The 12,584-nt window shown below is 49.5% G+C and overlaps 1 protein-coding gene across 2 annotated transcripts in view; it reads right to left on the reverse strand.

Moving 5' to 3' along the window:
- Positions 1 to 12,584, reverse strand: part of lhpp (phospholysine phosphohistidine inorganic pyrophosphate phosphatase) — a 228,782-nt gene that overhangs the window by 87,330 nt on the left and 128,868 nt on the right. For both annotated transcript variants that reach the window (XM_072479263.1, XM_072479264.1), the window contains one exon: positions 5,437 to 5,528. In XM_072479263.1, coding sequence (XP_072335364.1) covers positions 5,437 to 5,528 — 92 coding nt within the window. The remainder of the gene's footprint in view (positions 1 to 5,436; positions 5,529 to 12,584) is intronic.

Here is a 12,584-nt window from a genome sequence, read left to right on the forward strand (position 1 = left end):
CCTACCTGCCACTGGGTTAATATCACTGGTGTAGGGATGTGAATTTAATACCCGCTTAAGGGCCTTCAAAGGCAGTGGGGTGGGAAGGTTGTTCATGGGTCTTATCGGTCCTCTCACCATGGTGATCCCTGCCACCACACTCCTGCCTGTCTTGATTAAATGCCCCCAACCACCCTCCCCTTCATCAAGCTCGCTGAGGTGGAGGGCATCAAATTCTGCCACATGACTGAGAATCCCAATTTAGTTTCAACTTACTATGAGTTTTGTCTAGCATCCAAGGAGAATACATTTTTCTGCTTAAATCTCAGGTCGCCGTCATTGAATTCCACACATTTTAGTTGTCGAAATGCAAGTTTGAACCTAATTCAATGCCAACTGGTTCAGACAAAAATCAGGATGATTTAATCATAGAAAACGATTTATCTATTATTCAGGAGTGTTCCAACATAGCATATTTACAGTTCACAGCACCACCTAGAGGTGATCTAAAATCTTCCAACAATTAAAAAGTAAGACAGGAGCAGAACTGTAAAAACAGGAAGAAGTCTTACAACACCAGGTTAAAGTCCAACAGGTTTGTTTCGAATCACTAGCTTTCGGAGCGCTGCTCCTTCCTCAGGTGAATGAAGAGGTATGTTCCAGAAACATAATGAACGGACATCGCGTGCCAATCACCAGTAGGAATGTTCCCTTCCAGTCGGGGAACACTTCAGCAGTCAAGGGCATTCAGCCTCTCATCTCCGGGTAAGCGTTCTCCAAGGCGGCCTTCAGGACGCGCGACAACGCAGAATCGCAGAGCAGAAACTTATAGCCAAGTTCCGCACACATGAGCGCGGCCTCAACCGGGACCTGGGATTCATGTCGCATTACATTCATCCCCCACCATCTGGCCTGTGAAATCCTACCAACTGTCCTGGCTTGATACAATTCTCACCTCTTTAACCTGGGGTTACCCCATCTCTGGATCTGTAAAGATTTAATCACCTGCTAATGCTCGCATTCCAAGCATTGTCTGGCATCTTTGAATTTGTCATGTTTCTGGAACATACCTCTTCATTCACCTGGGGAAGGAGCAGCGCTCCGAAAGCTAGTGATTCGAAACAAACCTGTTGGACTTTGACCTGGTGTTGTAAGACTTCTTACTGTGCTCACCCCAGTCCAACGCCGGCATCTCCACATCATGTAAAAACAGGAATACTGCAGGTTAAGAAGCAAAACATGTGGTTCAGCAAATCGCAGTATCTGCAACACTGCCAGGTGTTACATCATTGACAGCTGAAAAATACCTTTTTGGAAACAGTGAGCCAGAATTTCCTGTCTCGAAACAACATTAAGTGTGGCAGAATTTTCATTTTTCAGTATCGAGGAAATTGAACCGTTTTTGATGCTACATTTGTGTCTCCTCTATCTTTTATATTGACTCAGTGAAAGGTCCAGTGTTTATCAGAGTGAACTACATTAAAAGTTGCCGTCTTTCACAATTTCAGGTTTTTAAACATGCTGCGCATAATGTGAATAAGTGATGATTTGATGACTTCAAATTTTGATTTTCATACATAATAAGGAATGTAGAATATGCGCTCTGCTTTTCTCAGCCCGATTGTTTCGACTCCTCCTTGATTTACGTTTATGTGTCTTTTTCTTCAGCAGTCCCTCGGAGTCGAGGGTGATTTGCTTCCACACCAAAAGGTGACTGAGGAGTCCAACGTTCAACCTACAGTTTCTGTCACAGGTGGAGGAGCATGTGGGTGGCTGGAGGAGCATGTGGGTGGCTGGAGGAGCGGGTGGGTGGCTGGAGGACCGGGTGGGATGGTGGCCGGGTTGCCATGTGCCCCGTTCACAGTCAACGCTTGCCCTCGCCAGTGAAACTCGAGGTGTTCAACTCCTTGGATGCTTTTCCTCCACTTCGGGCAGTCCTGGGCTAGGGATTCCCAAGTGTCTGAGCAGATGTTGCACTTTTTCCAAGGAGGCTTGGGGGGGGGGGGGGGGGGGGGGTGTTGATGATGGCTTGGAGTTCAGCCTCCGAGTGTGCACAGACACAAGCATCGTCTGCATACTATAGTTTAATGACAGAGTAGGTGGCAAACTTGGATCTGGCCTGCAGGTGGCAGAGGTTGAACAGATTTCGACTGGTTCTGTAGTATAGCTCCACTCCTTATGGGGGAGCGCTGGTGGTATTTCTCCAGCTTTTTGAGGTGCCTGCTGTACATAGTCCATGTCACTGAGCCATATAGGGGGGATGGAGGTATTACTACTGCTCTGTAGACCATGAGCTTGGGAGCTTGCTGAGGGCGAGTTGGGGCATCGCAGCAAGGAAGATCGAGAAGAGCATCAATGCGATAATACAGCCTTGTTTGATCTAGTTCACATATGAATGGGTCTCTGGTGGATCCAGTGACCAGGATCACAGCTTGCAAGTCATTGCTGAGCATGTACTTTAAGATGATTCTCACAAAATATTAGTACAAACTGCTTCCAACAAGAGCAGTTGCAAACGTTTCCCTAACTTGCTGGTTTCAGGAACTTCTCAGCCATTAAAGCTAACATCCTACAGCATTGCAATCTTGCTCGAGGAAAGCTGTAGAGAACCACGTTTATGCTGCAGGACTTTTACAAAGCAATTCCACTCCATAAAACCTGCCAGCTTAACATAATTTCACCTGTAACCGTCCTGATTAATTTAAAACAGTCAGTTACCATGTCAACTGCTGTATATCGTATTTACTGAAAGAATAGGATCTTTCTGCAGACTTAATTCAAAGTAGCTTAATTTGGATAATCTCTTTCTTTTAAACTACAAACTATTGAGCTATTAGGAGTCCTCGCTAAATAAAAATGAATGTAATTAATTAGGCAAAATCAAAGAGTAATTATTTGCTTATTATTGCTTACAATACCACTGATCAATTTCCACATTTTATCCTAGAGAATTAAAATCCAGGACTAAGTGTTAATCATAATCTTTCGAAAGATTATCACCTGACAGATTATGCTGTAGGTGCAAGTGCAGCAGAATGCGGATTTCCAGTCCAAACGACTGAGGAAATTGCAGCTGTTTCTGCTGCATTTGTGTCTCCTCTATCTTTTATATCAGTGAAAGTTCTGAAGAAGAGCCATGTGAACTTGCAATGTTCACTCTGTTTCTCTCTCCACAGATGATGCCAGACCCGCTAAGGTTTACTGGCATTATCTATTTTAAAAAAAATCACAACATATGCTTCTTTCTTAAACTGAACACTTTTTTTCTCACCGTACCAGCGTGTTTGCAGATAAATGACGAAACAGGGGGCAGCGTAGAGCTCCAGGCTCTAGCTGCCGATACGGCCCTGAGCATTTCCGGGTCCGTGGCTGCACATGGGCACAGTGGCAGCCCGCAGCGGCCGCGCCATGCTCCATCGCGGACTCAGCGCGTGGACCCGGACCACAAAAGTAGTACCCCAATTTGGCCGTTTGCGCAACCCGTACGCCCGCCCACAGTGCCCCAGCCCCGAATGAAGCCTCCTGCTCCCCGCGGATCGGCCCTCCCCGGACTGTGGCAGTGCCGGACTGAGTCCGCAGCTGCCACGCTCAGTTCACGATGGGTGAGACCATGAGAGTCCCACGCAGTCGGGAACTCGGCCCGGCGGGGACGGAGCATTGTGGGGCGGGCCTGAGGTAATGGCCTGAGGCCGTGGATCCGTGGTGTGGCGTACTCTTAGAGTAGGTCCATTTTCAGGGGCGGAGCATCGCGGGGCAATGGCCTGAGGCCGTGGATCCGTGGTGCGGCGTACTCTTAGAGTAGGTCCATTTTCAGGGACGGAGCATCGCGGGGCAATGGCCTGAGGCAATGGCCTGAGGCCGTGGATCCGTGGTGTGGCGTACTCTTGGAGTAGGTCCATTTTCAGGGACGGAGCATCGCGGGGCAATGGCCTGAGGCCGTGGATCCGTGGTGTGGCGTACTCTTAGAGTAGGTCCATTTTCAGGGATGGAGCATCGCGGGGCGGGCCTGAGGCAATGGCCTGAGGCCATGGATACGTGGTGTGGCGTACTCTTATAGTAGGTCGCCTTTCAGGGGGCGGAGCATCGCAAATGCAGCTTGGCCCCGATTTTGGCATCATCGGGGATTCCCCGCTCCCTCGCCAAACGCAAATCCAGACTCTTTGGCGAGCAGCAATTCCCAATTGTAGTCAAAAAATGCAAAATACGTTGAAAGCTTGTTGAGCTGCAAAGAATTATCCACTGGAATATGCGATTGAATTGACACTTTAGAAATAGACCAAAAGAAACATTATCCTGTGCCCTCATTTATATTTAATGGTGCTCAATGCCTGCAGGGCGTCACTGGCACACGTACAGGGCCTTTGGCACCTTTGTCTCAGACATCACCAGACCCCCTCGGGTCAGAGCACAAAAGGGAAATTATCCAATCAATTGGAAGAGGATTAGAAGCTTGATCTCTATTCTCAGAGGATGAACCATAACAAAATAATCGGCAAACTGGGGATGCTACTATTTCAAATCAAACCATAAATGTAAGACAAGAGGTTAAAAGTGTAAATTGGCAAAGCAAGTTCAAGACTAATGTTTGACAGTTCTTGCACAAGGAATAAACCATGATGGCCTTCTGGATAGTTTCCTGGAAGGAAAGTCTCAAAGTTATTCAAAAGGCGGTTGTGTGCGGTGATGATCGTGGTGAGAGAGAAAATGCAGGTTTTATAGGAGAATCAGGTAGTGTCAAATCGGGCAGCACGGTGGCGCAATGGGTTAACCCTGTTGCCTCACGGCGCCGAGATCCCAGGTTTGATCCCGGCTCTGGGTCACTGTTCGCATGGAGTTTGCACGTTCTCCCCGTGTTTGCGTGGGTTTCGCCCCCACAACCCAAAGATGTGTACGGTAGGTGGATTGGCCACACTAAATTGCCCCTCAATCGGAAAAAATTAATTGGGTACTCTAAATTGTTTTAAAAAGGTAGTGTCAAATGGCCTGCCTGCCCTGTATGAACTTACCTTCATGCCATTTGTAATGCAAATATGACTTGCTGAAACTTTACATTGGCTATTACTGCCGCTAGAATAACCAACAACTGCAATAAAAGTGTTACCATTCTTCTATCTCCCATTCCACGTGACAGGTTGCAAGTACAAGAACAACCGCCAACCATTAGAAAGCTAAGTGATGATCACATTGGACTAGGTACTAATTAAAGGTCATTTGGTCTTGTTTATTTTTTTCTGTTCGCACATCTGTGGTTATAACAGAGATTCTCCCTTACACTAAGCTGTTGTTGGGGCTCTTGTAACGCTCCAGTTTTCTTGTCTACCATTCATTACGTTTTCCACCCATTGGTGTGGTTGCAATGATTCTTGCCCGGCATTTAAATCCATAAAGGTGCAGTCAACATTATTAGCTCCGTTAAGGCTCCTACACAATGAAAGATTGGTCTGAAAATTTACTAACCTGTACTTCCCCGTCCTTACTTGGACAGCCTTCATACCACACTGCTGGGCTCCACCTATATCATTCACAATATCATCCCCGATCATGATGACCTGTCAGAACAAGGAATGAAATATTTGATGTCAGATTAGATTATTTTGATGTGTTTGCATTTTTCAGAATACTTGATGTGAACTGTCACCAAGATGAATTCGCTGACATTGACCACTGTCATTGAACAGTAAGATATCGTAATATACAGGACACAAGGAAATGGCAGGTTGTAAAAGGTGAGCAGTAAATGTACAACCATCAAATCAGCAAGATGTTATCTTAAGCTTTTCCGAAGTTAAATGACCCTTTTCGTGCTTTGGCCTCAAGTCTGCACATGTAGAGCATTCGAGTCAAAAACATGATTCCAAAATGTAACATTATTTAAAAGTTAACCGGTCTGAATATTAAAATAAACCTTCGCTAGCGCCAGGAGGTTTAACAGAAAAGTTGAGAGAGGTTCAGGATTTCTATGAATCTTGGTCAGACTGGAGTTCCAGAACCACAAGGTGAGAAATCCAAAAATAGCCTACTGAAGGGATCTCCCATCTCCTGGCTTGAGAGTTTTCAGGTGCCAGATTGCAAGTTGACAAGATTTATAATTCCACCTTTGGTATTAATGTATATGAAGCCATTATCCATGAAGGCCGTTTATTAAATTAAATAAGGGACATGGGCACTGCTGTAGTGTAGTGGATGTTGCATTATGCGGCTGATATTAAAATTCCCTGTTTCCCCAGAAGGATGGGGTTAATCTGCACTGGTGAGCGTAATAAAGCGCTTCTAGGGTATCTTGGAGGGACATGAGGCTATCAGCTCCACGTTTAGGATTTTTAGATGTATAACTTTGCCAAATGACGCTGAAAATTGGTAACTGTCAGATCCTGAGGTTTGGGCATTCTGATGTTCTTAGGAACTGACAGTGGTTTTGTTCCAATAGATAGAGTGTCATTTCACGAGTGAAGAACACTAATTTGAGATTTGTGAGAAAGGGACTACAGCGAAGAAAGAACAATCTCACCATTAGACTGGGGGAAGGCCAATTACAACAGCATTAGGCAGGATCTGGAGAGTGTTGACTGGGCGAGGCTGTTTGAGGGAAAATCAATATCCGGCATGTGGGAGGCTTTCAAATGTCAGTTGATTAGAATTCAGGACCGGCATGTACCTGTCAGGACAAAAGACAAGAGTGGCAAGTATAGGGAACCCTGGATAACGAGGAATATTATGAACCTTGTCAAAAGAAAAAGGAAGCATTCGTAAGGTCTAAAAGGCTTAGGACAGGTGAGGCCCTTGAAGAATATAAAGCAAGTAGGAAGGAACTTAAGTAGGAGTTAGGAAGGCTAAGAGGGGTCATAAAATGTCATTGGAAAGAGGATTAAGGAAAATCCTACGGTGTTTTATACATATGTAAAAGTAAGAGGGTAGCCAGAGAAAGGATTGGTCCATTCATGGATATTGGAGGGAATCTACATATGGAACCAGAGGAAATGGGAGAGATACTAAATGAATACTTTGCCGTCACCAAAAAGGAGGACTTGGTGGATGAGGAGTATAGGGTAGAGTGTATAGATATTCTGAGTCAAGTTGATATTAATAAAGAGGTGGTGTTGGGCATCTTAAAAAGCTAAGTCCCCAGGGCCTGATGGGATCTACCCCAGAATACTGAGGGAGGCAAGGGAGGAAATTGACAGTAATCTTTGTATCCTCATTGGCTACAGGTGAAGTTCCAGAGAACTGGAGAGTAGCCAATGTTGTTCCATTGTTCAAGAAGGGCAGCAGGGATAATCCAGGAAAATATAGGCCGTTGAGTTTTACGTCAGTGGTAGGGAAATTTTTGGAAAAGATTCTTAGAGATAGTATTTACTCACATTTGGAAACAAATGGACTTATTGTTGATGGTTTTGCGAAAGGGAGGTCATGCCTCACTAATTAAATCGAGTTTTTCGAGGAAGTGACAAAGGTGACAGATGAGAAAAAGGCAGTAGATGTTGTACACATGGATTTCAGTACCTTTGACAAGGACCTCAGGGTAGAGTGGTACAAAAGGCGAAGTCACATGGGATCAGAGGAGAGCTGGCAAGTTGCATACAGAACGGACTTGGGCACAGAAGACAGAGGGTAGCAGTAGAAGGGTGCTTTTCTGAGGCCTTTGTTGTTCGGGTGTATATAAATGATTTGGAAGAAAATGTAGCTGGTCTGATTAGTAAGTTTGCAGATGACACAAAAATTGGTGGAGTTGAGGATAGTGAAGAAGATTGTCAGAGGATACAACAGGATATAAACTGGTTGGAGTCTTGGGCAGAGAAATGGCGGATGGAATTTAATCCGGACAAGTGTGAGGTAATGCACTTTGGAAGGTCCAATGCAAGTAGGAATTACACAGTAAATGGTAGAACTCTTGAGAGTACTGACAGGCAGAGCGATCTGGGCGTGCATGTCCACTGACCACTGAAAGTGGCAATGCATTTGGATAACATGGTTAAGAAGGCATACAGCATGCTGGCCTTCATTGGTCGAGGCATTGAATATAAAAATTGGCAAGTCATGTTGCAGCTGTACAGGACCGTGGTTAGGCCTCATTTGTAAAATTGCGTACAATTCTGGTCGCCACACTACCAGAAGGATGTGGATGCTTTGGAGAGGGTACAAAAGCGGTTTACGTTCCGGTTGCGGCGATGCGGAGCTAAGCCTCACATTTCGGCAGCTCCCGCTAGAACGGACTTTTGGGCTCTTCGGAGGAGCCCCAACGGAAATATTTTGACCAAATCCCGTGTGGGAAGGTGAAGTAAGGTCCCCCCTTCCGTTGTGTATGGAGGGGACTAGAAGTTGAGCGATGGAAAAAGAGGCTTTGGAGCAGCGGCAGAAACGGGGGGGAAAAAACAAGATGGCGGAGGGCGGAGATCGAGCAGCATGGGGGCCGGACCAGCAGGAGTTTCTCAGGCGCAGCGTGGAGGAGCTTAAAAAGGAGGTGCTGGCGCCAATGCTGTTGGCAATCGAGGGGCTGACGGCGACCCAGAAAACCCAGGCGGTAGAGCTCCGAGAGGTGAAGGACAAAACTAACGAGAACGAGGACGAGATATTGGGCCTGGCGGTGAAGATGGAGGCGCACGAGGCGCTGCACAAGCGGTGGGCCGAGAAATTCGAGGTCCTGGAGAACAGATCGCGGAGGAAGAATCTCCGGATTCTGGGTCTCCCCGAAGGAGTGGAGGGGGCTGATGCCGGGGCGTATGTGAGCACGATGCTCCATTCGCTGATGGGTGCGGAGGCCTCTCCGAGCCCCCTGGAGCTAGAAGGGGCTCACCGGGTCCTGGCGAGGAAACCCAAGGCTGGCGAGCCGCCAAGGGCGATAGTGGCGAGGTTCCATCATTTCGCGGACAGAGAGAGTGTCCTGAGATGGGCCAAGAAGGAGCGGAGCAGTAGATGGGAGAATGCGGTGATCCGAGTCTACCAGGACTGGAGCGCGGAGGTGGCAAAGAGGAGAGCTGGTTTCAACCGGGCCAAGGCGGTGCTGCATAAAAAAAGGGTGAGATTCGGAATGCTGCAGCCAGCGCGACTGTGGGTCACGTATCAGGACCAACACCACTATTTTGAAACGCCGGAAGAGGCTTGGACCTTTATCCAAACGGAAAAATTGGACTCGAACTGAGGGGCTGTGGTAGTGGGGGAGATGTTGACTGTATACAGGGATGTAAATATGGGTAAAGAATGTTTCACGGGTGGGACAATGGATGGGGATGGGGGAAGAGTTTTTGATGGGGGGACAGTGAGGAATGTGGGCATCGGTGCTGGAGGGAGGTGAGACTCGGGGATGGGGGAATTGGGATAAGGCCGCAACAGGAGCTGCGCCACAGGGGGCGGGGCTGGCTCAGGAAAGCGCAGGCTTTTTCCCGCGTTAGGGAGGGAGGGGATGGAGGAGCGTAAGGAGGAGGAGGGATTTCCACATGGGGGGGGGGTCAACGGGTAGGCGGGGGAAGCCGTGGTCAGCAGGAGTCAGCTGACTGACAGAGTATTATATGGGGGAGCAAAAGAGCTAGATTTGGATCTAGCGGGCAGGGGGGGTGGGGGGGAGGGTAGGGGGAGAGAGGGGGGGACAATAGGGTTGCTGCTGCATTGACCGAGGGGGAACTGAAAATGGAAGAGGTGGTCGGGGCGGGGTTCCCCGTCTGGGGGGCGCGGGCACGGGACTGGCCTAAAAAAGGAGATGGCTAGTCGGCAAGGGGGGGGGGGGGTAGCCCCCCAATCCGGCTGATCACGTGCGTGGAATGTGAGAGGCCTAAATGGGCCGATTAAGAGGGCCCGAATGTTCGCGCACTTAAAGGGACTGAAGGCAGACGTGGTCATGCTTCAGGAGACACATCTGAAGGTGGCAGATCAGGTCAGGTTAAGAAAGGGATGGGTAGGACAGGTGTTCCATTCGGGGCTGGATGCGAAGAATAGAGGGGTGGCAATACTGGTGGGGAAGCGGGTGTCGTTTGAGGCCAAGAACATAGTGGCGGACAATGGAGGGCGCTACGTGATGGTGAGCGGTAGGTTGCAGGGGATGGGGGTGGTATTGGTAAATGTATACGACCTGAATTGGGACAATGCTGGATTCATGAAACAGATGTTGGGGCGTATTCTGGACTTGGAGGTAGGAAGCTTGATAATGGGTGGGGATTTCAACACGGTGTTGGACCCAGCACTGGATCGCTCCAGATCTAGGACCGGAAAGAGGCCGGCTGCGGTCAAGGTGCTCAGGGGGTTTATGGATCAGATGGGGGGAGTTGATCAGTGGAGATTTGCCAGGCCTTTGGCCAGAGAATTTTCTTTTTTCTCCTATGTACACAAGGCCTACTCCAGGATAGATTTTTTTGTTCTGGGCAGGGCATTGATCCCGAAAGTGGAGGGAATGGAGTATTCGGCCATAGCCATTTCGGACCACGCCCTGCACTGGGTGGAACTAGTGCTGGGGGAGGAGAGGGACCAACGTCCGCTGTGGCGGTTGGATGTGGGACTGCTGGCAGACGAGGAAGTGTGCGGGAGGGTGCGGGGGTGTATCGAAAGATATATGGAGGCCAACGACAACGGGGAGATGCAGGTGGGAGTAGTATGGGAGGCGCTGAAGGCGGTGGTCAGGGGAGAGTTAATCTCCATCAGGGCTCTTACATAGAGAGAAGAGAGAGGGCAGGGAAAGGGAGAGGTTAGTGGGGGAGATTTTAAGAGTAGACAGGAGATATGCAGAGGCCCCTGATAAGGGTCTGCTCAGGGAGAGGCGAAGTCTCCAGACGGAGTTCGACCTGTTGACCACAGGGAAGGCAGAGGCACAGTGGAGGAAGGCACAGGGGGAGATGTATGAGTATGGGGAGAAGGCGAGTCGGATGCTGGCACATCAGCTCCATAAGAGGATGGCAGAGAGGGAAATAGGTGGAGTCAAGGATGGAAGGGGAACTACGGTGCGGAGTGCGGTGAAAGTGAATGAGGCATTCAAGGCCTTCTACGAGGAGCTGTATAGGTCCCAGCCCCCAGGGGGAAAAGAGGGGATGCGACGATTCTTGGACCAACTGACGTTCCCGAGGGTGGAGGAGCAGGGGGTGGCTGGTTTGGGGGCGCCAATTGGGGTGGAGGAGCTGGTTAAAGGACTGGGGAGCATGCAGGCAGGGAAGGCCCCGGGACCGGATGGGTTCCCGGTGGAGTTCTATAGGAAGTATGTAGACATGTTAGCCCCGTTGCTGGTAAGGACTTTCAATAAGACAAGGGAGGGGGGGGACCCTGCCCCCGACAATGTCGGAGGCGACGATCTCTTTGATCCTGAAGTGGGATAAGGACCCACTGCAATGCGGGTCGTACAGGCTGATCTCGCTACTCAACGTAGATGCTAAATTGCTGGCAAAAGTGTTGGCTACGAGGATTGAGGACTGTCCCGGGGGTGATTCACGAGGACCAGATGGGATTTGTAAAGGGCAGGCAGCTAAATACCAATGTGCGGAGGCTCCTAAATGTGATTATGATGCCATCGGTGGAGGGAGAGGCGGAGATCGTGGCAGCTATGGACGCGGAGAAGTATCGCTGGGAAGTGTTGCGGAGGTTTGGGTTCAGGGGAGGGTTTATTAGCTGGGTTAAACTCCTATATAGAGCCCCGGTGGCGAGTGTGGTTACGAATCGGCGGAGGTCGGAGTACTTCCGGCTGTATTGAGGGACGAGGCAGGGGTGCCCCCTGTCCCTCTGTTGTTTGCATTAGCAATTGAACCTTTGGCCATGGCATTAAGGGAGTCCAGGAAATGGAGGGGGGTGGTTCAAGGGGGAGAGGAGCATCGAGTGTCGCTGTACGCAGATGACCTGTTGCTGTATGTGGCGGACCCAGTGGAGGGGATGGTGGAGGTCATGCAGATCCTAAGGGAGTTTGGGGACTTCTCGGGCTACAAGCTCAATGTAGGGAAGAGTGAGCTCTTTGTGGTGCATCCGGGGGATCAGGGAAGAGGGATAGACGACCTACCGTTGAGGAGGGTGGAAAGGACCTTTTGATACTTGGGGATCCAGGTAGCTAGGAGCTGGGGGGCCCTGCACAAACTTAATTTGACGCAGCTGGTGGAGCAGATGGAGGAGGACTTTAAACGGTGGGACATGTTGCCACTCTCGCTAGCGGGCAGGGTACAGTCGGTTAAAATGGTGGTTCTCCCGAGGTTTCTTTTTGTATTCCAATGCCTCCCAATTGTGATCACCAAGGCCTTTTTTAAGAGGGTAGGCAGGAGCATTATGGGTTTTGTGTGGGCGAGTAAGACCCGGAGGGTAAGGGGGGGTTCCTGGAGCGTAGTAGAGATAGAGGAGGGCTGGCGTTGCCGAATCTGGGTGGCTACTACTGGGCAGCCAACATGGCGATGATCCGTAAGTGGGTGATGGAGGGAGATGGCGTCCTGCAAAGGAACGAGCCAGGGGGCGCTGGTGACGGCACCGCTGCCGCTCTCGCCGACAAGGTACACCACGAGTCCGGTGGTGGCGGCAACGCTAAAGATCTGGGGGCAGTGGAGACGGCACAGGGATGCGATGGGAGCCTCGGTCTGGTCCCCGATCAGAGATAACCATCGGTTTGTCCCAGGAAGGATGGACGGGGGGTTTCAGAGCTGGCATCGGGCAGGGAT

Source organism: Scyliorhinus torazame, chromosome 16, assembly GCF_047496885.1.
Source record: "Scyliorhinus torazame isolate Kashiwa2021f chromosome 16, sScyTor2.1, whole genome shotgun sequence".
Classification (NCBI taxonomy): domain Eukaryota; kingdom Metazoa; phylum Chordata; class Chondrichthyes; order Carcharhiniformes; family Scyliorhinidae; genus Scyliorhinus; species Scyliorhinus torazame.